Here is a 27197-nt window from a genome sequence, read left to right as displayed (position 1 = left end):
ATAAACACTTAACAACAGAACTAATAGAAATCTATCTGGAGATAGTCAAAGAAAAAAAACAGATTTTTCAGTTTACTTTATAGCAGGTATGACATAGACATCACTCATCGATGCCCACATGAACCTGGTCCCCTGCATAAGAATGTGGAATAGAGAAGCTTCCAGATTTCTTTGCAGCAGACAAAGAAATCAATTTCTTCTCAGAATTCAGACATCATGTTCCTTATTCAGGACATAAACACTTAACAACAGAACTAATTGGGAGTTGTCCGATTGGGAGCTGTCAGCTGAGAGAAAGTCTATACCTACCTCTTTAGAATGTTGAGTACTCCTGGAGTCATGATTCAACAGGACTTTGCACTCTTCTTCAGATGCATTTTCCTGTTCTCATGATAAAAGGTATCCTGGATGTAATAATTTTGCCTGCATACAGCTTTGCAGTGAGTGTTTTTGTTGCTTCAATTAAATAGTTTGTCCCCTCCTCCTTTTTCTTCTCCCTAGGCAAGGAGAGCCTCATCACTGACAGTGGAAAACTGTATGCCCTTGATGTCCTGCTGACTCGCCTCAAATCTCAAGGACATAGGGTCCTTATCTACTCCCAGATGACCAGGATGATAGATCTGCTGGAGGTAGGAGAAGGAATCTTGGGGGCCTAAGCTTCCTTGGCATTTACGATTGGCGGAATCAGATATTCATGACTAGTATTAATCCTATTTAATGAGAACCCCCAAATTTTTTTGTGTGCTTTTAGTCAACATAGGGAACAGAACCAGCTCCTGGCAGATGGAGAGTATGCAAAAAAAATTCTGTCTCCTTCCTTACAGCCAATGAAAAACATCCTTTTCCAAGGGACAAAATTCTCTAATTTGTCCCTTTTTGACTGGGGGGTGGGGTGCATACTAGTGATTGATCCCAACAGCATTTTACCACTGAGCTAACTATATCCCAGTCCTTTTTATTATTTTTTTGAGACATGGTCTTGCTGAGTTACTGAGGCTGGTCTTACAGTTGCAATCTTTTGCCCCAAACTCCCAAATTGCTGGTATCACAGTTATGTGCCACCATACCTGGTGAAATTCCCCAGTATTAAAGCAAATCACAGCCCAGGAATCTTTGAAAAGTTTCTTGAAATTCTGCATGGAAACCAAGATTGGGAGCTGGGCACTGTGGCGCACACCCGTGATCCCAACAACTTTGAGAGGTTACGGCAAAAAAATCACAAGTTCAAAGGCAGCCTCAGAAGCTTAGCAAGACTATATCTCTAAAAAAATAAAGAACTGGAGATGCGGCTCAGTGGTTGAGCAACCCTGGCTTCTATCTCTTCTATTGAATAAAAAAAACAAAAAACCCACAAGATTGGGATTAGTTTTTCTATATAGAAAACCAGAGAGCCAGTATTCAACCTTAATTAATGGAATGATTCTTGTCTACATATTGCAGTTACCTAGTAAGCTTTTAAAAAATGCTGATATCTGATCTCAACTCCAGAAGTTTGGAATGTAACTTGGGCATCAGGATATTTAAAATTTCCTGAAGTGATTATAATATACATCCAGGATTCACAACCACTGGATTAGTGGTGAAAAATATTTACAGGAAAGCAGGTTTTTTTTTTCCTTTAATTATTTTCACATTCAGGTTCTCTCTCTTTCTTGCCTTAATAAAGGAGAGGAGATCATGGATACAGAAATAGGAGAGTGAGAATGAGAATAAATAATCATAAACCACTAGATTAAGTCTTTATACAAGAATGTTGGAGAGGCTAAAGTGCCTAGTTGTGAGGAGTATATAAATGCTTTTATGTTTTTCCTTGAGTATAATATTTGTAAGGCTTTATATTCCAGTAAATGGAAATTGGACCATGACATTCCTGTCTATGAATAAGGATATAGGGACCATAGAAGTGCAGACGGAACAAAGGTATCTGTAAGGAAGGTTTTTAGGATCTTGGAAAGCCAAGATTGATTTACTGAATTTTACAGTGAGTTTATCCAAATTGGGTGTCAGGCTCCTTTTATTAATTTTGTGACTTCTTTGTGCAAGAGACATATGTGCTATTTGAAGTCAGTTTAATTACCAAGTCTTAGGATTCATAATAATGTTTAGCCCCTTGAATGCCATTGATAAGACAAACTTTTTGGTTTGTGTTTTGAGCAGATCACTTATTTTTGAAGGTTGAAAATAATGCTAATAAGCTATAAGTCATAAGTGTTTAAACCATTATGTTTGATATAAATTTTGACTATGTTAAAGGTACTGACAGCAGCAATCCAAAATAAAAGGGCTGCCTGCATCTCTAATGTTCTGTTCAAACCCGGTGATGCCAACAACCAAAACAATTTTCCTACACTGATGCCTTTTTTAGGTAAAGTTCACTTGTCTTGTCCTTAAGAGTCAGGGACAATACAGATAAAGTAGTGTTCTTCAGATGCTAAGAAGTATGAAAAATCAATAATGTTACATACAGATTTAGTAAGGGAGGCAATGATCTTTTTTTTCCAAGGCATTATCAGTAGAGAGTCTTGAAAGTTCATTTGTATTAAAGGGAATTTCTAAGGGAATCTGGGCAGCATCCCATAAATAAGCTAGCTCTGTCAGATGAAAGTGAATATAGGTAGTTTAATTTAGCCCTACATTTTTATTCCTCATTCTGTGTATTGCACACTTATAGGTACTTATTAAATATTACTAAAGTAAAATACTTTAAAGTATGATGGGTTTTGTTCAGGAAGTATGCTGTAAAGCCCCACCCATAGGTCACTTCTATCTAATCCAGTATTTACTTGAGGGAGTAGGACATAGTTTATAGGATTTGCAAACAAAGTATCTTGTGAGAACCTTCTTAAATGTAAATGCATCTCTCTATGAGGAATTCTAAGTTAGGGAAAAGCAATTTAAAGCATGAATTTTACAACTGCTGACATTCCTGAACCATATGTACAGCCCACATCTATGTTGAAGCCAGAGAATGTTGCAACTGTTAGTATGTTTCCAAAACTGAAATGGAAGTGTTCTCTAGTTTTCCTAGTACTATATTTTACTAATGTTGTTTCTTCAATGTTATATTCTTTTATGAAAATGTATTCTTTTTTTGTTCATTTGTATTAATGTTTTTCATTCAAATGAACCACATTCTATATTCCAAGAAACTAGTTCTCAATAGAATTTGTTTTGTGAGCATGGAATTATAATGGCTACAGTGTTCTTCTATGTCTAATCATTTTTTGAAATGTAAACATATTGTGAATGTTGGTATAATGCATGATTATGTCTCCATTTATATTTCACAGAGTATGTTGATTGTTTTGGTTTTTATAGGAGTCTCTTTTTTTTTTTTTCCATTGACATCTTATACCATACAAAGAGGGATAGAAAAGTTTCCAGTAGACTAGGAGTTAGAAACTCACATGGAAGCATCGAAGTTCTGTTGTGTAGCTGTGGAACATGTTAGCATTTCTCTTTTATTTGGCATTTTTTCCCCTTGTTATTATTTTTTGTGTTAGCCTTAGCTGTCCATCTCTTTATTTCTGGAACTCAGCAGAAATAGATGGCAGTAAAGATTCACATGCTTGGTTTCCACTCTGTAAGAAAAATTAGTTCTAGGCACTTTAGTATTTGCTTAGTATTTTCTAAAGAGAATGATAGTGTTCTTTTTCCCTTGGGTAAAAATATGAAATTAATTGAAATTGCTTGTGTAAATATCAGAACTTCTTTCAAGTTCTGTATTCAGGAATGTCTTATTCTTTCCCATGTCTTCTGGATTAGAGGATTGTCAAAAGGCTGATTGCTGGGCTGGGGATATAGCTCAGTAAGTAGAGTGCTTGCCCGTCATATGCACAAAGCCCTGTGTTCAATCTCCAGCACCACATACACACACACACACACACACACAAAGTGATCTTTTAATTTCTAGGATCAAGAATTTTTAGTTTGCAGTAGGTATAAGTTAAACATGGTAGAGGGGCTGGGGTTGTAGCTCAGAGGTAGAGCGCTTGCCAAGCATGCGTGAGGCACAGGGCTCAATCCTCAGTACCATATAAAGATAAAATAAAGATATTGTGTCCACCTATAACTAAAAACAAATAAATATTTTTCTAAAAAAGTATAAAGATATGGTAGATCATTAAATGTTATATGTTAGTAGATTTATTTTATACTTACTGAGTCCACTGTAGTGTCTGCCTATTCAGAGTACTATGGAAATAGACATAATCCCTGTGCATTAGGATGAAGGTATAGACATGGGCAAAACTCTTTTTCTCCTGACTGGTATTATCATAGTTGGGGACCCCTTCCATATCCAGTAGTTGCTTTTAACTCATTACACATGACTTACCTTATCTCTGGGTTTCCTCTTTTGAGATTTATTCTTGTTGCATCAAGCAACTAAGTCTGTAGTTTAAGGAAATAAGTCATATGGTCTTTTTTTTTTTTTAATGCAATACAGAAATACTTGGAAAGGGTCAGCCAACTGATGCTATGTGTAGTGTGATTATTAAGTACTGAAACCCAGACAAATCTTCCAGTAGTACATCATAGAGTTTAAAAGTAAATAATCCATAATAAATGATGACATTTGAAATACTGGGAAGCTAAAGATTCCAAAACTGCCCCCATGAAATGAAAAGCAAATTTGGGTTGCTGTGAACTGGAATCTTCATAAGATCTTAAGAAGGAAAGAGGGAAATTTGTCAGCTTACCATCACAATATTTGTAGAGTTCTTCCTCTCATCCTATGGCACCCATGAGTAAAGCTTTTTTTGTTTGTTTGTTTGTTTGTTTTTGGTAGTGCTGGGGATTGAACTCAGGGCCTTGTGCATGCAAGGTAAGCACTCTACCAACTGAGCTATATCCCCAGCCCATGAGTAAAGCAGATGTGAAGGTCAGTTAAACCTGTCTTTGACTTCAAGGAAACACATACATAGAGAAATTATCATCAGATGGACCTTAATATTAGTGCCCAAGTGAAGCATTGACAAAGTTAAGAACAGCAAGAGGGGATACATTTATTTTATATTCTATCAGGGTCACTTTTGAGAAAAGTTTCATATAGACTGTGATATCTGAACTTAAACAGAATATTAACCATTAGGGAGGAAGGGAATTTAAGACAAAAGAAGCCTAGTATAAAAAGGCAAAAAGACCCAAAGGTACAAGACATTTGAGGGAAGTAGCCCAGTGATACTAGAATGTATGGTCTAGGAGAAAAGGAAACATGTTAAGTAGGTTGAAGGCAGATTATGATGGGCCCAGGAAGGCCTTGTGATAGGAACATGCTGTGAAGGGCTCTCTTCATTACATGGAGAAGTGTGGCCGTCATATTTCACTCTCTTGGTGCTATTTGGTTGGACTGCAAAGAAATTGTGATGTCCATAGAGAAAAACCTAACTTTTTCCTGGTGTTATACCCCAAAGATGGAAAACATGTCCAAGAAAATTAAAGTTAACCCAAGTCTAAAGGTTTGTTGATTATCCTTGGTTCTTTTCTCAGATTGTTTTATGAAAGTGAAATTGGGTTAGAATGAACTTCAAAGACAACTGTGAAATAGAAGTTTCAGAATAGAAGGTTGATAATAGGGGTGTGTCAACATTTGCCTTTATTTTTCCAAGTGTTTAATTTTTCTGATGATAATGGCTAGGTCTTGTGGATAGAATGTAATAAAAAATTTAGGATTAGTGGGATTCCCTCCACCTCTTCCCCCACCCGCCGCCCCCAGTAGTGGTGAACATTCTTTTCATTTGGGAAGCAATAGAAGGATTAAGCTGAGGGCTCTGGATTCAGTCCACTTGAGTTCCAGTTCTAGGTCTACTCCCTACCACCTGTTTTGCTTTAGAGACCTTACTTAATATCTGAAAAATGGGATAATAATACTACTTTAAAGATTATCTTAGGATTAGATAAGCTAAACCAGATAAAGTACATAAAACAGTGACTATAACTTAGTGAATATTATTAGTGAATATTTAGTAAATGCCATAATTATCACTGCTACTCAAGTGAGCCTAGTCCCTTTATATTATACTACAGAGTGCATGTATATTTGCTTTTATTTATACCTTAAAGTAGTGAAAAATCATTTATAAAACTATCTTGAGTTATGTTGACACATCTACATATTACTGCTTAACAAGTAGGACTTGTGGATATGATCCAGAACTGAAATATCTTCTTGCGTTAAAAACAGTGGTTTTCAGGGCTGGAGTTGTGGCTCAAGGGGTAGAGCGCTCACCTAGCATGCATGAGGCGCTGGGTTCAATCCTCAGCACCCCATAAAAATAAAATAAAGATATTGTGTCCACCTATAACTAAAAATAAATGTTTTTTAAAAACCAGTAGTTTTCAGCTGGGGTTGTAGCTCAGTGGTAGAGCGCTTGCCTAGCACATGTGAAGCACTGGGTTCAATCCTCAGCACCACATGAAAATAAATAAATAAAATAAAGGTATTGTGTCCAGCTACAACTAAAAACATATTAAGGAGAAAAAAAAAAACAGTGGTTTTCAAACTAATGGGATGTGGTATGCAAAGGACAGGTAAAGATTAAGCAGATGGGTCCTTGAACTTTCCTTCCTTCTTTGTCAACCAGAATAGTAATGCTTCTCTATTTTATATGTTAGAAGGATTCTTTATAAGAATCTTACTTTATAAATAGTGTATTTTTTAGTCCCAGTGCTTTAAAAATACCATATGTTCTACAACAGTTTGTGGCTTGCAAGTCATACATTATTAAAATACAGATGTGGTTCACTGTTCATAGGGTGTGTCCCTCTATCCTGCATTTTTGACAAACCTTAGATTTTGGGCCATATTGCATAGGAAGGATCAAAGGGACCCTGCAATGCTTTCCTTCTATAGTGTCTCAACTGCTGGTATGTGGTGTCTATTGGTATCAACTTTGAAATGGCCAACTTTAAATGAGGTATAGTTGCTAAATAAAAATTGTGTGTATTTAATGTGGACAGCATAATTTTGTTGTTGTTTGTTTGTTTTTAATACTGAGTATTGAGCCCAGGAGTGCTTTACCTTACCATTTAGCTATGTCCCCAGCCCTATTTTTTGGGGAGTGCTGGGGCAGGGTCTCATTAAGTTGCTTAGGGCTTTGCTAAATTGTTGATGCTGGCCTTCAACTTGTGATCCTCCTGCATCAACCATCTCAGTCACTGAGATTAAAGGCCACATGCAAGACACCACCTTGGACCACTTTTTTTTTTTTTTTTTTTTTTTTTTTTTTTTGTACTGGGGATTGGAACCCAGGGGATGCTTAACTACTGAGCTACATCCCCAACCCTTTTTTGAATTTTATTTTGAGACAAGGTCTTGGTGCGTTGTGTAGGGCCTTGCTTTGTTGCTGAGTCTGGCTTTGAACTCATAATCCTCCTGTCTCTGCCTCCTAAGCCACTGGGATTACAGGCATGCGCCACCATGCCCAGTTCCATAACATATTTTAATACATATATGCATTGTGAAATCATTGCTATAGTCAAGCTAATTAATATATTCATCACCTATGTAGTTATAATTTTGTATGTTATGAGAACATTTAGAAATGGACTCTTACCAAATTTTAAGCATGCAATACAGTATTATTAACTATATAGTTACTGTGCTATGCATTAGATCTTCAGAACTTTTTTGTCCTGCATAACTGAATTGTTGCCCAACATAGCTCCAGTCCCTAATACCTACCTTTCTATTCTCTGCTTTCATGAATTTGACTTAATAGGTTTACTTTTGCATAACATCCTTGAGGTTTATACATGTTGTCATAAATAGCAGGATTTCCTTCTTATTTTTAAACTGAATAATATTACATATGTGTATACGTGTATGTACTTACATACACATAGCACATTTTCTTTATCCATTCCTCTGTTGATGAACATTTCTTGACTGTGACAAATAATTCTGCAGTGAACATGGGGGTACAATTATCTCTTTGAAATACTAATTTCATTTCCTTTGACTGTATACCCAGAAGTGGGCATCCCAGATAATATGGTACTTCTATTCTGTTTTCCATGATAGCTGCACTAATTTATATTCCCACCAGCAATGTACAAGGAATCCATTTTTCAACAACCTGATCAGCATTTGTTATCTTTTGTCTTTCTGATAATAGCAATTCTAACAAAATAAATCAGTATGGGCCCCAGTCCTCCCACAAAATCAGAATCACCAGCATAGATCCCAGCTTATGTATTTTTTTTTATTGTTGGTGGTTCAAAACATTACATAGTTCTTAATACATCATATTTCACAATTTGATTCAAGTGGGTTATGAACTCCCAATTATACCCCATATACAGATTGCTGAATCACATCAGTTACCCTTCCATTGATTGACAAATTGCCTTTCTAGTGTCTGATGTATTCTGCTGTCTGTCCTATTCTCTACTATCCCCCCTCCCCTCCCCTCCCCTCCCCTCCCCTCCCCTTTTCTCTCTCTACCCCTTCTACTGTAAATCATTTCTTCGATTTGTATTATCTTGTCTTACCCCTCCTTTCCTCTTATATGTCCTTATGTATAACCCTGAGGATCGCCTTCCATTTCCATGCGATTTCCCTTCTCACTCCCTTTCCCTCCCACCTCTCATCCCTGTTTAATGTACATCTTCTTCTCAAGCTCTTCGTCCCTACCCTGTCCTTGTTTACTCCCCTTATATCAAAGGGGTCATTTGGTATTTGTTTTTTAAAGATTGACTAGCTTCACTTAGCATAATCTGCTCTAATGCCATCCATTTCCCTCCAAATTCTATGATTTTGTCATTTTTAAATGCAGAGTAATACTCCATTGTGTATAAATGCCACATTTTTTTATCCATTCATCTATTGAAGGGCATCTAGGCTGATTCCACAATCTTGCTATCGTGAATTGTGCTGCTATGAACATCGATGTAGCAGTGTCCCTGTAGCATGCTCTTATTAGGTCTTTAGGGAATAGACCAAGAAGGGGAATAGCTGGGTCAAATGGTGGTTCCATTCCCAGCTTTGCAAGAAATCTCCATACTGCTTTCCAAATTGGCCCAGCTTATGTATTTTTAATCCTATTTAAGAATCACTACTCAAATGCCAATAGTACATCTTATCAATAATGCCTTTTACTTCTTCAGTAATTATTTTTGTTAATATTTTTCTTCTTTTTAAAATTTTCTTTTTTAAAGTAATTTTAAAATTAAAATAATGCCTATTAAAACTGTATAGTTCTCAATACTTCCTAAATGCTAAAGACTACATTTTATTAGTTCAAGTAGCATTCACTTTGGTTCATAATTATGATCCATAGTAGTCTGTTTGTGAGTACTGATGTTCATATCTGTTTTTTTTTTTTTTTTTGAATTTTTTTTTAATATTTATTTTTTTTTAGTTCTCGGCGGACACAACATCTTTGTTGGTATGTGGTGCTGAGGATCGAACCTGGGCCGCACGCATGCCAGGCGAGCGCGCTACCGCTTGAGCCACATCCCCAGCCCCATATCTGTTTAATCAAAGGAGAGAACTTTAAAGCTATAGGAAAGGAAATTATGCATTTTGGTTCTATTCTGCTGCTGCCTTAAATGGAGCAGAAGGAATTCTGCTTGCTTTTAGAGGCTTCAGGAAACTTAATCATACTAATTGGTTATCCTATACTAAATGCCAGTAATGGATCTAGGTGGAATATCCTTGAATTCTACAAAGTTCCTGGTGTATAGAATTGGGTAATAATTGGTCTTGAGAGCTGAGGATGTGACTTGGTGTAGGGTGCTTATTACCTAGCATGCACAAGATCCTGGGTTCAATCTCCAGCATTGCAAAAAATAAAATAATAAGGGCTGGGGATGAGGCTCAAGTGGTAATGCGCTTGCCTGGCATGCTGGGGCGCTGGGTTCGATCTTCAGCACCGCTTAAAAATAATATAATATAAAGATATTGTTTCCATCGAAAACTAAAAAATAAATATTTAAAAATAGATAAATAAAATAAACATTTAAAAAATTTTGGTGTCTTTTTTCTTTTTGTCCCATAAATCCTCCTTAATGCTCAGAAGTGCTTTAATGCACAAGTACTACAAACCTCATAAATGTTAAATTTAATCATCCACAGTAGTCCTCAGATACAAGAGTGTACTATAGGGAATTGAAGGATAAATGGGAATGGTTGTACCATTTTTAAGCCATACCTAGGCTGCAAAATTCAGCAAAAGTTTTTGATTAACTGGATCTCAGGGTTTGAAAAGAATATAGTAAGGAAGGGTCTAACAACAGATTTTAGGAAAACCTTTTGGTGTTGCAATTGGTGAGTGTTGATAGTTTTTTGAGGTAGATTTTTATAATTTTCAAATGTGCTATGAACACTATAAAATCATTTGTTAGAGGATTTTAACTGTATAGAATTGAATTGTATACTCAAATATTAAGATTTCTTTCATATAATATGAAAAAGGTTATGTAAAAACTAAGAATGGAAGTGAGTACAGTTCTTGAAATTAACACTTGGAAGGAATTAAGAATTTCTTTCCAAATAAGCATTTGGCTGTATTATCTTTTGCTAAACAGCTTGGAATTTTAGAAAGACATCTAGAGTCACTTTGGAATGTTCAGAATTGGTGAATAAAAGAAGCATTAGAAGCCAGGCGTGGTGACACACACGTGTAATCCCAGCAACTCAAGAGGCTGAGGCAAGCAGATTGCAAGTTCAAAGCCAGCCTCAGCAATTTAGCAAATCCTGGGTAATTTAGTGAGACACTGTCTCAGGATAAAAATAAAAGAACTAGTGATGTGGCTCAATGGTAAAGTGCCCCTGGGTTCAATCCTTAGTGCCTCCCCCCCCAAAAAAAAAAAAATCATTGTATTGCTTTTTTAGCATAGTCTTTTGTCTTTGAGGTGTTTTTCTACAGTATGAAAATTAGATATTCCCCTGTCCAGCTTTTAACAGATTTTTGCATGTCCATTTACTTAATATCTTGAAGCTGTTTGCTGAAGTAGGATCTTAACTTATCTAAAGCCTTCTGAAATCCCATTTCTCCCCTTCTAAGAGCTAAGTTTTGAAGTAGTAAAAACGAAAGATTCACTTCTGTTGCCTCTGTAAGAGGCTTTCTGTAATCAGGGTTGGTCTAGGATTAATGTCCCTGGTGTTTTGCTAACCTTGAAATATTAAGTATGTGAGCAGCAAGATTTTCAAGAAGCCAGGTGGTATAATCTTAGCCATTCTAGCAAGGGGATCACAACTTTGAGGATGGCCTCCACGACTTAGGAAAATGATATCTCAATATAAAAAAATAAAAAGGACTGTGGATGTACTTCTGTGTAGAGCACCCTGGTTTTAATGGTTTTAATCCCAAGTACCCTCAAATTTTTTTAAAGAAATTTATTATTAGTGCTTTCATGAGTTTAGAAATTCTGGTTTAAAAGGCAAAAGAGTGCTTGTGTGGGCTAGGCACAGGTGTACACACTTGTAATTCCAACTACTGAAGAGGCTGAGAAAAGAGGGTTTCAAGTTCAAGGCCAGTCTGGGCCATGTAGCAGAGATTAAAATAATTTTTTTGTTGTATATCAAAATGAAATTTTTGGAAAGATCTTGAGATGTAGCTAAGTGGCAGGGCACTTGCCTACTCGGTTGAGGCCCTGGGTTTAATCCCCAGTACTTTCTGTGCAAGAAGCCAACCTTTTTTTTTGTTGTTATTAGATTTAATGTGGGATGGATGACTCTGTAAATGTCCTGGTATAGTCTGTTTATTTTGTTGTCTTGGATTGTAGCATTTCCTGATTGGATTAGCTGCCAAGGTATGAATGGGCTTCTTATGAGTTGTCTTTGAGGTGTTTTTCTATAGTATGAAGATTAGATATTCCCCCATCCTGCTTTTAACAGATTTTTGCATGTCCATTTACTTATTTTTTTTGTTAGATTTAAATTTGTGGGATGCTACTGTTTTCATCTTCTATCCTGAATTCCTTCTCATCTACCATTAATCCAGTCCAATTGTAGGGCTTTTACCACTAAGTGTAACCTTGAAATTTTACTTTGGTTGAATGTTTTCTGTCCCTATTTGATTATCAGAGCCATTAGGGAACTACCCCAAGACGGGAAAAAAATAGTTAAAACAAACACCATAAAACACAATGAAATATATGTGCCTCAGGGCCCTAATGTAGTTGGTTGACCAGCTTCACCATATGTGCACATAGGAAAGTTAAGTCAGATTCATTCCACTGTCTTCTATTTAATGTCTCCCCTCCCTCCCTCATTCTCCTTTGTCTAATCTACTGAACTTCTATTCTTTTTCACCTCCTCTTGTTGTGTGTTAGCATCCACATATCAGAGAGAACATCTGACCTGTGGTTTTGGGGGATTGACTTATTTTGCTTTGCATAATAGTCTCCAGGTCATCCATTTTCCAGGAAATGTCATAAAGTCATTCTTTTATGGTTGAGTAATATTCCATTGTGTATATACCATATTTCTTTATCCATTCATCTGTTAAAGGGTACCTGGGTTGGTCCCATAGCTTAGCTGTTGTGAATTGAGCTGCTATAAACATTGATGTGGCTATGTCCCTGTAGTACGTTGATTTTAAGTACTTTGGGTATAAACTGAGGAGTGGGATAGTGGATAGCTGGGCCAAATGGTAGTTTGATTTCAAGTTTTCTGAGGAATCTCCATTCTGCTTTACAGAGTGATTGCACCAATTTGCAGTCCCACCAGCAATGTATTAGTGTATCCTTTTCTCTACATCCTCACCAACACTTTTTCTGAGTGGAGTGAGATTAAATCTCAAGTGTAGTTTTAATTTGCATTTATCTAATTGCTAGAGATGTTGAACATCATTTGCTCTTAATAGGCTGCCACATACACTGCACTAGCCATACCAAACTTCAGTAACCTTATGTCAAAAATACATATGAGAATATTAGTAAAAGAATATTTGAGCCCAGAGACTAATATAACCATTTTCCAAAAGTAGAAATGTTTAGTCTCAGAGAAGAGATAAGATAGCAAAAAGATAGAGGGAAGATCAGAGCAGAAAAAGGAGAATTAAGAGGGAGGGAGGAAGGAAGGGAAGGGGGAAGATAATGAATTTAACAAAATTATATTGATTCATATTTAAAGATATCAAAGAGAATTCAACCTTTATAATATGTTGAAGAGAAAAAGTTTAGTAGAGAGGGAGGAGGGAAGGAAAGGAGAGGAATGGGAATTTAAATCAAATTTCTTACATGTATGATTTTGTCAAAATGAACCCAGTTATTATGTATAATTATGATGCTCTAATTTTTAAAAACTTGCTTAGTTTTTTAAAATAGATTAAAGTATCCTCTAGATAAGGGGGGCCTTTAGATAAGGACAGTCTCCCCCATATCTGTGGAGGATACATTCATTCTAAGAACTTCATCTTGTGCCTAATCTTATCAAATACCATACATATTTTTTGCCTGTACATACTTGATAGTTTATAAATTAGTAAGATTAACAAGAGCTAGTAATAAAATGGAATAATTACAACAGTAAACTATAGTACAAGTTATTCAAAACATATAAATTGTTTATTTCTGGAATTTTCTATTTAATATTTACAGGCAGTGGTTTACTACAGGTAACTGAAATCATTTATAAGGAAGGACTGTCTCTTGTTTTTGCTTATAAATAGGCATTGGCTTTTCCACAGTGGACTATTTATAATATTACCAATGCAACCAGAAGGTCACAAAGAGGAAATCAGTGTTCATTTGAACATCATCTATAAGAGGAATCGCAAATTCTAAAAATAGGAAGACATTCTGTCCACTGCGTCTCTTGAAGTCTTTTCTTTTTTCAGTTGTAGATTGACACAATACCTTTATTTTTATGTGGTGCTGAGGACTGGACCCAGTGCCTCATACATGCTAACCAAGCACTCTACCACCGATCTACAATCACAGCCCCCTCCTCTCCATTCTTAAAGTTGTAATTCCTTTTATAGATGATGTCAAGAAGATTCTCTGCCAGACAAGAAATTATCTTGTTTTCTGTTTCACTCTGATAAGGAGGCTGTAAATTCAAAAACATTGGTCAGCCAGGATTTGCTTGTGTGGGGTTGTTGTGGGCACTATAATGTGAATCTTTTTTTTTTTTTAATTGGTGCATTATCATTGTACATAATGGTGGGATTTGTTGTTACATATTTATACATGCACACAATATAACAAAACAATTTGGCCACTATCACTCCCTAGCACTTCCTCCTCTCCCTCCCAACCTCCTGTCCACTTGTCTCTTTCCTCTACTGATTTCCTGTTGGTTTTCAGGAGATCCTACCCCCTCCCACCACCCTCTTTTCTTTGTTTCTTTCTGGCTTCAACCTATGATAGAAAACATGATCCTTGACCTGAATTTTGCTTATTTCACTTAACATATTGGTCTCTAGATCCATCCAAATAACAAGTTTTTAAAAAATTTGTGGCTGAATAAAACTCTGTTGTGTGTGTGTATGTGTGTGTATCACATTTTCTTTATCCTTTGTGTATATATACCATCTAAGGTGGTTCCAAAGTTTGGCTATTGTGAGTTGTGCTGCTATAAACATGGGTATGCATGTATCAATATAGTATGATAACTTTAATACTTGAGAATAAATACCAAGGAGTGGTATAGCTGGGTCATATGGTATTTCCTTGCTAGTCTTTCGAGGAACTTCCATATTGATTTCAATAGTGACTGTACAAATTTATAATCTCACAAACAGTGTAAAAGTGTTCCCTTTTCTTCATATCCTCTGCAGCATTTATTATTATTTGTATTCTTGATGGCTTCCATTCTGAGTAGTATGAGATAAAATTTCAGTGTAGTTTTGATTTGCATTTCCCTCATTGCTGATGATGTTGTCCATTTTTCATATATTTTAATTTAATGTATTTTCATATGTTTTATTTATTGGCCGTTTGTATTTCTTCTTTTGAAAACTGTATTTTTCATTTTCCCCTTATTAATAGGGTTATTCGGTTTTTGGTGTTTAATATCTAGAATAAAGAACTCACAAAACTATAATCTTTTGTCAGAAGAATAGTTAGCAAAGATTTTTTTCCCATCCTAAAGGTTCTGTCTTTACATTCCTAATTGTTTCCTTTGCTGTGCAGAAGCTTTTTAATTTGATGCCATTTTATTTACTAACTCCTGGCATTATTCCTTGAGTGTTAGGGGTCCTATTAAGAACATCGTTGCCTATACCTGTATGTTGGAATCTTGACCCTACATATTCTTCTAGGAGTTGCATACTTTGTGGTCTTAATTCCTAGGTCTTTGATCCATTTTGAGTTGATGTTGGTGTAGAGTGAGAGGTAAGGGTCTAGTTTCATTCTTCCACATAAAGATAACAAGTTTTTCCAGCATCATTTGTTTAAAAGGCTGTTCTTTCTCCAGTAGAGGTTTTTAGCACCTTTGTGAAGGATCCGATGACTACAGATAAACAGTTTGTCTCTGTGTCTTCTATTCTATGCCATTGTTCTATTGGTCTATGTTTTATGTCAGTACCATGCAGTTTTTGTTGCTGTAGCTCTGTAGTATAATTGGAAGTCAGATATTGTGATGCCTCCCACATTGCTTTTTTGGCTTAGAATTGCTTTGGCTATTCTGGGTCTTTTATTCTTCCAAATAAATTTTGGGAGTGTTTTTTCTAGTTTGTGAAGAATGCCATTGGTATTTTAATGGAGATTGCATTGAATCTGTATATTGCTTTTGTTAGTAAGGCCATTTTAACAATATTAAAATTCTGCCTCTCCATGAACATGGGATTTCTGCTGTCTTCTTCAATTTCTAGTGTGAACCTTAATCACTGAAAGAAAACAGTGTATGTTCCTATCTGTGAAAAACATCTGGTTGGTAACTGAAAGCCATTTTGATTTGGGTATTTCTTTTCTTTTCTTTTCTTTTTTTTTTTTTTTTTTTTTTTCCTTTTGTGGTGCTGGGGTTGAATCCACTGCTTTGTATATGCTAGACAAGCACGCTACCAACTGAGCTATATCCCCAACCCCTGGGTATTTATTTCATTTTGAGGGTTTGTTTTTGTTTTTTTTTTTTCACTTGGAAATTTTTTTCTTAGTAAAGTCTACTGAAATCTGTAGGAATAAAATTAGGTTCCATGTTGAATTTGAGGGTGCAGTTTGTTCTTGATTCCCATATAATGGCAGTAAACTCATACAATTAATATCTTGTGCTTTGGGGATTGCTTTCTCCCCATACTAGATATAATGACTTACATTCGGTAAGTGTATGGATGAAGTAGAAGGAGGGTAGATGTTTGTGAGAATTATAATGCAGTAGTTTGCATCAGACTTACTATATCCTTTTCTCTTGGTTGATAGGAATATATGGTTTACAGGAAGCATACCTACATGAGGCTTGATGGCTCATCCAAGATCTCGGAGAGGCGGGACATGGTTGCTGATTTTCAGAACAGGTAAGGTTAATAGAAATTACAAAAATTCTTGTTTTGATTTTGAAATGGTGAGTTAAAAAGAAATACCATTTTATCTTAGCTTGTTAAGCAATCACAGTAAAGTACTTGCCATTTAGAGGTTGCTATATTTGCTTATAGTGTTTCATATTTATGTGTCTGAGTAAAAGAGAAAATGAGAATATCCACCTGGTCATTTTTATTTTAAATATGCCTTCTTACCATGCCAGTGCCTATTTATTTGGGTAACAAAAGGATTTCTGAATGTGAATGAAGATACTCCTCAGTGGATGATGTGTATGTAGGAAAAAAGTCCACAGGGCTGTAGGATGTATTCCTGAATGTTAACAATAGCCAGCCAGCTTTACTCTATGGACTTAGGGTTGATTTTCCCCTTTTCCCAGCACCCCCCCCCCATTGGACCCAAGGGCACTTATCCACTGAGCCACATTTCCAGCCCTTTTTTATCTTTTATTTTGAGAGATGGTCTTGCTAAGTTGCTGAGGATAATTTTGAACTTGTGATCCTCCTGCCTCAGCCTTGATTTTTTATACTGGGGATTTAACTCAGGTGAGGGCTTTTACCCCTGGGTTACATCGCCAGCCCTCTTTTTTTTTTTTTTTTTTTTTTTGAGACAGGGTCTTGATAAGTTGCTAAAGCTGGCCTCAAACTTGAAATTCTCATTCCTTAGCCTCCCAAGTCACTGGAATTACAGATGTGCACCTCTGTGCCCAGCTTGTATTGAGTTTTAGTTTATTTTTGCATTTCATTTTGTATGAGTTTAAGGGAAAATATCTTTCCTTTTCATGCTTTCTTCAAGCATTGCTGGCAATTTAATAAATTGCAGTAGTTTACAATCAGCCAGTGGCTTTTAGTCACAGAACCTCTCCCACCTGCTAATGAGCCTATGAAATTTCAAATACCACCTGCTGAATGCTGATGGTTTACAGAGCCATAATTATCCTAAGTGCTGGTTCTTAAGCAAGCAGAGTCTGGTTACTGCTTTCTCCACAGAGAAAGCCAAACTTCACTGATGACAGATCTGCTGAACTTCACCCTTAATTTTCTTCTTTAAACCTGGAGAATTGAAAAATAAAGTAGATCTTAATATCTAAATCAGAATAGTTTTAACTTTCTGACCTTTAATTGTATGGCCAATTAACTAATAATTATTAATTTCTTGGGAAGAAAATTAAGCACATAGCCATTTATATTTATGTTACAATTTTTAATTTTATTTGTGTTTTAGAACATGGTTTAACTCAAATATAAAACAGTTTAAGATAGAAGACATCCATAGCTCAACAAAAATGCCTCTTCTGATTCAGAATTTTTGCCATTGCCATTTTTGCTGTGCTTTACAATGGAGGTGAAGAGTCATAGCCTGTTGTTTTGGTTTACAGTATATACCCAGTTAGGCTGATAACTCCTAAGTTAAAACTGCACACAAGAATTCCAGATGGCTGTTCAGCCAACAGTGGAAGGGAAGATCCACTTTGAAACTATTTCAGTTTGTTACCTTGGAGTAGCTATGGAGATAGACTGACATAATTTCTTACTTAGCAGAAGTAATCAGATTCCAGAATTGATTTGAAACTTATAAGTATAGCAGTGCCTGTTAGCCCACCACCTTGTTGTGGCAACTGTCTCAAAATAAAAAATTGAAAAGACTGGAATGTAGCTCAATGGTAAAGTGCCTCAGTACCATAAATAAATAAGTTTATTATAGAGTATGCAGTTCCCTAGGAAGTCTTTCTTTTCTCATCACATAGACACATTATTGGTATGTTGTATGAGGTTTATACATTGTTATAAGAAAAGCCATTAAGTAATAGTTATTTAACCAGTTCTCCGTTTATTTCCCACTAGTATAGTATTCATTTAAGGATCTCATTTTTCACATATCTTTTAAAGTTCTTTGCAATCATTATTATATATATTTTGGCACTATGGGTTTGAACCTGGGGTACTTTACCACTAGCCTACATTCCCAGACCCTTTTTACTTTAACTTTATCTTCTTATTTTTAAGACCATATCTTTGCATATAAAACTTTGTCACTATTTCAAATTATCTTCTTTTCATAGATTCAAACAAGGAAATCACTAAGTGAAGGGATAAGCCTTTAAGATTCTATGCAGATAGTTGCTTTGACTCTAATCAGAGCTAGATTGGGCTTCCAAGTTGTAGAGCTGTTCTTGTAACCAATTCATTTCCAGAAAACTGGGCTTTAACCTTTTATTTAATTTTTTAAGTTGTAGATGACACAATATCTTTATTTTATATATTTATTTTTATGTGATGCTCAGGATTGAACCCAGTTCCTCACACGTGCTAGGCAAGCGCTTTACCACTGAGCCCTGCTACAACCTTTTAATGGAAAAAACAAAAAAGAGTAGATATATCTAATTTATTACATCTACAGTCTCTTGATTAATTTGTGAAACACTTATTTGGGCAGTTCTGGAAATGCATAGTAGTTTTAGAAAACTTAGCTCTTAAAAAAAAATAAAAGTATTTTTACCACTAAATTGTACTGTCTCTGGTTAGTAAAAATATTTGCACATCTTTAACTGGGAAACCTTACTTGAGCCTCCAGGCTCTATAACTGAAAATTACTAAGATAATAATGAGTTATTTATGAGTTATTTAATTATCAAAGCAGATAATTTATGATTCAACATCTGGGTACCATCATTTCACCCTGTATCTAGGATTAGGAAGAAAAAAGAGACTATTTGTGCCTTCTGGTCTATTTGTGCATTATTAGCTAGATTCTTAGAGTTGAGGCTATGGCTCAGAAATAATCTGCTTTTCATGTATGTTCTCTGAATATGCCTCTGCTGACCAGAAGGTTATTAAACTGACCCCTCCAAATCAGGAAGGAGTTCTCAGCTTATACATTTTATTTATTTATTTATTTATTTATTTATTTGTTGTAGTTGGTCACAATGGCTTTATTTTATTTATTTTTATGTGGTGCTGAGGATCGAACCCAGGGCCTCGCGCATACTAGGCGAGTGCTCTACCGCTGAGCCACAACCCCAGCCCCTCTCAGCTTATGCAATGGTAGCCCAATATACAGAAAAGGGCAGGTGTTTTTGAAAACAAAAAGCCATGTCTTGCCAAATATTTTTATTATTATTAATGAAAAGGCATCAAAAGAAAAAAGTGTAGTTTCAACTGGAAAGCCCTGTGGCTCAAAGGTCAGCCAGAGTAAACAAGAACTCCTATAAAAAGCCATTTACATTCCCTTCATACAAGATTTATTTATGAGGGATCCTTCCAGGAAAAAGTCTGACTGAGACTAAAGACTGTTTGGCCAGGATGTCCTGACTGGGCAACATTCAGAACATGTGACCAGAGCATGATCCTAGAAGCCATTCACAAGGTCTTTGCACTCTGGTGCCTTGGCCCTTACTTCACTTACTCACCCCATGAACTTTTTTCAAATGGATCCCCTACTTATTCCCCCTACCATGATTTTCTGATCATTCAAGATGACCCTTTCGAAAATATGAGAAAAAGTGGCTGTAGCATGGGTTTCTCTTTTTTGGTAAGAGTGTTATAAAGCTCCAATATCTTCTTTCATTCTGGTTCTTTTTTAGTCAGTCAACAAGCCTTTACTGTAGTCTTTGGTAACTAGCACTGCCTGGACACTTTGGTTGAGAGTCTTCCTTAAAGGTGTGAGAGTGAGACCTAAGCATGTCTTTGTTGTTTGGTTTCATAGGCTCCTATACAGACCACCCAGAAACCTAAGGCCTCTTTCAACAGAAACCCTGAGAGAGATTCCTTTTCAGCCTCTAGAGGGCACCCAGGCCACCCCCATTGCCTTCCAGAATTTTGTTTTCTTCTATTTAATCATAATTCTCAAAACATTAACTCACATTATAAATACTGGATTTATTAAGAATAATAGAACTTCTCAGCAGTTTAATCTATATATTTTTGTTATAAATAATCCAGAATGGAAGCTGATATCTTTGATTATACCAACCCAAGACTTCTATAATTCTTATTTTCCACAACAGTATAAAATAACATTGAATGCAGCCAGTCTTTGTAGCATACATGTACATCATCAAAGGGCATCTTCTCAATACATAATTGTATCTAAAAGAAGCCTTTTCTACCATTATATTTCTAATTTTTTTAGAATTCTTTTTATCTACATTGCGTTGACCAGTATTTTTATGTTTATAACCCTATTTGTAAGTGGCTACTACATCTCCAACTGATTTCCCTTAGACTATGGGAAATGGCCTTTCTTTCTGCTTCCACACTTTTCTTTTGTTATACTTGCCAGCTGTCTTCTGTCTACCTCCTTGTTCCATTCCAGTGTTTCCCTCATCCCACTCTGACCCATGTTCTTATGCTGGGCTTCTTCAAAAATTACCGAAAAAAAGTCCTGGCCATTGGAAGACTGTCACCTCTCACACAAGTATTAGAGAAGCCTCTCACCCCCTGCCTCTGTACTTACCAAAGCAGAAGAAGATATATGAAATAATCTCGGTGCCAGAGTAAGAGAGACACTAATAGGGCCCTAAAAAGTTTTTCTCTGTATAATTCAATCATAAAAGAGAATGTAAATTCAGTAAAATTTTTTTGAAAACTTTATTGTGAAATTCAAGGTTAGGGGTTAGGGTTTTAGCTTAGTTGGGTAGAGTATATGCTTAACTTTTGTGGAATCCAGGGTTCAGTCCCCAATTCTATAGAAGCAACAGTGATTAAAAAAAGAAAAAGAAAAAATAGAAACAAACCCCAAAAAATGTTCTTCAAAAGATTTCAAGGATAAAGCAGGCCAGGTATGATAGCACATACCTATAATCCCAGCAACTCCGGAGGCTGAAGCAGAAGGATCGTAAGTTCAAGGCCAGCTTAGAAAACTCAGGGAAATCCTGTCTCAAACTAAAAAGAGCTGGGAATGAAACTCGGTGCTAAAATGCCTCTGGCTTCAATCCCCAGCACTCCTGTGCACTGCTCCCCCACACACACCCAACAGTAGAACTTTCCTAGGAATACCAAACTCTGCAGACATTTTATAATCCATGCCTCCCTCTAGGAAAGTTGTATTTAATTTCTATCATGACCAACTTAATGATTAATCAGGATGCTTATTTCAAAATAGTTCATTCCTTCACTGATATTCATATTTGATGTTGATGTCATCAGTTAGTCACTGCAGTTATATTCATGACATCCTGATTTCTGCAGTCAAGTGACTTCACTAAGGAAGAATAGGCTGAAGGGATGAGAACATCTTGATGTCAGTATGTTTTTATTTTTTTTCTAAAACCTCATAATAATATTTGTCTTACATTGTGATTTAGTACCTATATACCATGTCTAAAACTTTACAGAATGGTACCCTTGTGGCTGTGATGCACTAGAAAAATTTTTAATCAAGTCTTTATTTTTTTAACTGCATCCAGATCCACCAAACTTATTTCATGACCAAGAATAATATGTGACCTGCAGTTTAACCCTGATCTGAATGAATATCTAGTTGTATTCCTCACTACAGATAGGAAGAACGGGGATTGGCTACTTGATGTAGTGGATTTTCAGGTTTACTTAGTGGTATGATGCAGTTCCTTCCCCTCAGAAATGTTCTGAATATAATCTAGGATAAGAACATGAAAGTGTATGATGATCTTAAGATATAGTACTGGGCTATAGCTGAGCCCCTCCTTATTTAAGATAAATGAGCTTTGTTCCTAGAAAATACTGTATTCAGTAATTATTTGTTGCCTTAATGAGTGATGGTGTAACCTATTGGTTTGTTTGTAATTCTGTTTCTTTAAAAGGACTTGGGGTATAGATCGAAGAAAATTTTAACTCTGTGTGTGTGTGTCTGTGTGTGTGTGCGCGCGCGTGTGTGCACATGCACACAAGAGCTGTGTTGGCATACATCCAAAAGCCCTTTAATTATAGCTTATCATCAAGAATTAATCCCAAATTCAATTTTATACATAGATGACATAGCCTAGGTCTTAGTCCCTGACTTCAGTTTTCTGGGACTTATATTCTTCATCTTAAAATTAGTTCTTTGCTATAATGATCATAAGTTTCCAAAGTATTGGAATTCATGATTCCTAAGGAAAACATCAGGGAATACTGATTTATTTGCTCTTAGTTCATAAAGAGAAAGAGGTCTCTACTTCATGGTAGCATTATTTTTCTAGTATATTTGCTACACGTTTTTACTTGTGTGCTGAGCAATTAGATATTGATGGGCAGCAAGTTTCTGTGCAAATTAGAAGGTGACTCCCATCATTTTATTTTAGGAATAGTGCACCTTTCTGTAGTGTTTTAAGGGAATATCAGCAGGCCTTGATAACCAAAACTCTTTCCAGCACTAGATTCCATGTTCTGTATTCAGAGACCTCTCTTTTCTTCCCACATTCTATTTTTTTCTTTTCAGTTTTTCCTCTTAACATGTTCCTCCCTTTTCTGCAGGAATGACATCTTTGTGTTCCTGTTAAGCACAAGAGCTGGAGGACTGGGTATTAATCTCACTGCTGCAGATACAGTAAGTTATAATGAGAACATAATACACTGCTTAACTTTCTTACACATTTACTCAACAAGTATTTGATGAATGTCTACTCTGTGTCTGATACTGTTCTAAATAAACAGACTAGAGAAAAAAAAAATCAAGTAATCCCACTAGATTTGTTTTAGGAACTGTAACTGAATAGATAAAAAGACGATAATTTCATTATTTATATGCATTATTCCACTACTGGAAAAACTCACATTTTTTAACATCCTGAACTTCAAAAGTTTGTTAGAGAGTAATGAGATTGCTAATCTAAGAAATAAAATAGCAGGAACGGGTGTGGCTTAGTGGTAGAGAGCTTGCCTAGCATACATAAGGCCCTTGGTTCAATTGCCAGCACCACCAATAATAGTAAAATTAAAATATAGGCATGGCAGCACAAACCTGTAATCCCAACAGCATGGAGGCTGAGGCAGGTAGATCACAAATTCAAGGCTAGCCTCAGCAATTTAACAGGACCTTTTCTCAAAATAAAAATTTAAAAGGCTGGGGGCTGGGGTTGTGGCTTAGCGGTGGAACGCTTGCTTCACACATATGAGGTACTGGGTTCGATCCTCAGCACTACATAAAAAATAAAGAAATTAAGTAAATAAAGATTTTTTAAAAAATTAAAAGGCTGGGTAAGTAGCTTAGTGGTAGAGTACTTGCCTTGCTTGCTCAAGGCCCTGGGTTCAATCCCCAGTACAACAACAACAACAGCAAAATTCCCCACATGTGTGAAGAGGATGCAAATCAAAAAAATCAAGTACAGATGGAGATTCTTGAAGAGACAGAACCAAAACTGGAACTAGATCCTGCATCTTTCAGTTTCCATTTCTAGGCTGGGTTCACTCTCTTTATTGTCTACTATATGTTTAACTCCTTGTCTTCATAGGATCCAGCTCTACCTTTCTTGCCCTCTAAATCTCCACCAGTTACCAGTTAGCCAGGTGGGATAGAGCTTCAATGCCTGAGGATTGCTGCAGGCATAGTTACACATCATCAATCACTCATCTCTGGGTAGGTTGTTAGTGGTGGTAGATCCTGTTCTTATGGGTTCTCTGATGTGGTAGTTCACTCAATGCCATATCAGATAATAGAAATTTGTCCTTATTTTTCTTGGTTTTCTGCTCTGTTTTTCAAGCATTTTATATAGGTTCTGTGTGAGTACAGATTCACTGCTTTCTCCTTGCTGATCTTTTGAGCTCCAGTCTCAGTCCCTAGCTCCATACTTGTTAACCCAGATCCATTCTTTGCTGTGCTGATTATTAAGTTTGTTTATATTCTTCTCCCCCTCTTCTGTTTTGTTTTGTTTTATTCCTCTCTTCCCTCCCCCCCCCACCCTGCTCCACCTTTCCTATACAGGGAATTGAACCGAGATGCTTTCCCACTGAGCTATATCTACCTCTCTAGCCTTTTTTTTTTTTTTAACATTTATTTTTTAGTTGTAGTTGGACACAATACCTTTATTTTGTTTATTTATTTTTATGTGGTGCTGAGGATCGAACCCAGGGCCTCGAACATGTTAGGCAAGTGCTCTACTGCTGAGCTACAACCCCAGCCTGTAGCCTTTTTTATTTCATATTTGGAGACAGGTCTTGCTAAATTGCCAAGACTGCCTTGAACTTGAAATTCTGTCTCAGCCTCCCAGGCTGGGATTACAAATGTGCATCACCATACTGAGCCATATCCTTCTTTATTAACCATGCCATTCCTTCACCCAAAACTCTTAGGGATTCTCCATCATCTATAAAATAGAGTGTAAGCTCCTTTACATTACATATAAGGCCCTTAATTTGTGTTCTTTATCTGCTTTTCCAGACTACTTTCCCTTCTAAAATTTATGTTCCAGAAATAAATGATTGACTTTTGTTTTTTTTTGTTTTTAATACACCATGCCATTTCACACTAACTGTTCCCTCAGCATAGATTGTCCTGTGCGCCACCTCTTTCTTCTGGTAAACTTATTTGCTTATCAAAACCCCATTCAGGTGTCACATTCCTTTCCAGTTCCCTCCCCTACTCAAGTTAATCACATTATATTGTAATTAATTATTTTACATAATGAATTTAGATCTCATCAGTAGAAGGAAGTCTTTATTTCTAGAGCATGAAATCATTCGTTCAACAGATGTTTAATGAGCATCATTCAAGGGCCTGGCATTGTTTTAGGCAGTAGGATTCAGCATGCAACACAATGAAGTTCCATTCCTGTCCTCATAATTATTAAAAATTATATTTCTAGTAAAGGTAGGGGATAAGATGAACAAAATTTAAAGAACTATTTAATATGAATGTTACAAAGAGACATATAGCAAATAAGGAGTGGTAGAGTGATCAGGTTGCTGTTTTATGTGGGTGGTAAAGCCTCTCTGATAGTGTGATATTTGAGCCAAGATCTGAAGAAAGCAAGGACATGAGCCAAGTGTCTATCTGACAAGAGCATTCCAAGCTGAGGCGATAAGTGCAAAGCCCTGGGGTGAGAACATGCTTGGCATAATCAAACAACAGCCAGAAGCCCAGAGTAGGTAGGCAGAATCGATGAAGGAAGACTGGTAAGAGGTATGTGTCACAGAAGCAGAGCATGCAAGGCTAAGTAAGCCATAGGAAATGGAGAATTTGGAAGAATTTGACAGATGAGTAACATGGTCTAGCTTGAGTTATGTATGTTTGTTATTGAGATAAATTCTCATTGTGTCTCCAGGCCAGCCTCAAACTCCCAGGCTCAAGCGATTCTCTGACCTCAGCATCCCAAGTGCTAGGACTATAGCCACACACTACCATGTTCACCTTAGCTTGGGTTTCACATGTGCCCCTCTGGCTTCTGTTAGGGGTCAGTACAAAACACTGAGAAAGGTAGAAGCAAGAAAATTGGGAATATCAGACATTAAGTGAAATGTTGCCCAGGCAGCAGGGTTTGGAATTCAGGAGAAAGATTGTGACTAAATATGTATTTTGGAATCAGTCATGGGTAATATTTAAGACTGAGGCTATGTGGGATCACCTGGGGAGATCTAACATTTGTATTTCCCTTCCTATCTTGCCTGTCTTAGGTTTGGCTATGCTTTCTTAAGAAATAGTTCCTCTAGTTGTTTTGTTTACTTGAATGGTCAAAATGATAAGCAGGTTTGCAGAGTGGCCTATATTATGCTTGCAAGGTTCACATAGTTTGTCCTGTGGGGGTAAGGACCTCCTGCCACAAAGAACCAAAGTACTAGGCCTCTAACCCATAACAAAAGGAATAAAAGTTAATTCCTTTTCCAACTGAGGGCTAGAGAAAGACTCTGAATACTCTGAATTCCAAAATAATTTGATCTGGGGGAGGCTTGTGATTCTCTTGTAAATTAGAAGCTCCTAGAATATTCCTTAGAGATATGGGACAGCAAGATTGAAATTAATTTTTTTTGTGTGAACTCAAGTTTTGCTGTGTGTGTGTGTGTGTGTGTGTGTGTGTGTGTGTGTGTGTGTGTTAGAGAACAATAGTTTTAGCTGCTTGTCTGGCATTTTCCTTTGCTTCAAGATTTATTTAGCTCTGAGAGATCCCTAGAACCATTTATGGACAAGGAAGAGGTTAGTCAGCCTAAAATGTCAGGAAAAACTTAATGTCTTGTGATTGAGAGCCCATAGGTAAGCATGTATTCTATCTGGCCCACTTGTTTAGTAAATATGTTTTTAGCATGGGGATATCTTTGCATTTAATTCTGTTTAGTGAGGGTTGTTATGATAAATTCCCCTGTTTTTGTTTCTATTAGACCTGTCTCACATGCTTACATATAATGAAAACGAGTAGCAAGATGACAAGATGTATGTCCAATGGGTCAACTTATAGCCCTCCCAAGGGACTAAACTTTCACACATTCTCTTGGGAGAAAAGCGCCACCCTCCAAATATTGGTCCAGCTTTTTCCAATTGTTCTATAGAAATTTTCCTGATTTCCATTTCACTCTCTCATCTCCTGGAACTCCCTCTCATCCACCTGTATTATAGCTGGGCCTTACACCACATCTCTACTCTCCCTTTCCTCCCCCATGCCTGCCTGGCTTGGGTTTTACAACTTCATGAAGGTGTTGACTATTCATATATTTCCACTTAGTCATTGCTAGGCCATGCATTGTAGCTTTAATCCTTTAAAGATTAATCTGTAGCTTTTAATCTTTCCTAGGTATGTCAGTTGTTCTAGTCCTATAATTATTAGTTGTTTTTCTCTAGTGTGTCTCACTGAACTCACTAAACCTGATTATAAAATACAGGTGTTA

General features: G+C 36.5%; 1 protein-coding gene and 1 non-coding gene across 2 annotated transcripts in view; one reads left to right on the top strand and one right to left on the bottom strand.

Moving 5' to 3' along the window:
- Ino80 (INO80 complex ATPase subunit) overlaps positions 1 to 27197 on the top strand; it is a 136094-nt gene that overhangs the window by 93572 nt on the left and 15325 nt on the right. Inside the window, exons 27-29 of the mRNA XM_077799815.1 lie at positions 502 to 629; positions 16309 to 16403; positions 22860 to 22932. Of these exons, the coding sequence (XP_077655941.1) occupies positions 502 to 629; positions 16309 to 16403; positions 22860 to 22932 (296 nt within the window). The remainder of the gene's footprint in view (positions 1 to 501; positions 630 to 16308; positions 16404 to 22859; positions 22933 to 27197) is intronic.
- On the bottom strand, positions 19375 to 19447 carry Trnat-agu (transfer RNA threonine (anticodon AGU)). Its single transcript has one exon. It is a non-coding gene; the product is annotated as a tRNA-Thr (tRNA).

Source organism: Urocitellus parryii, chromosome 6 (assembly GCF_045843805.1).
Source record: "Urocitellus parryii isolate mUroPar1 chromosome 6, mUroPar1.hap1, whole genome shotgun sequence".
Taxonomy (NCBI): domain Eukaryota; kingdom Metazoa; phylum Chordata; class Mammalia; order Rodentia; family Sciuridae; genus Urocitellus; species Urocitellus parryii.
The sequence above is the reverse complement of the archived record's forward strand: the minus strand, read 5'-3'. Positions and strand labels throughout refer to the sequence as shown.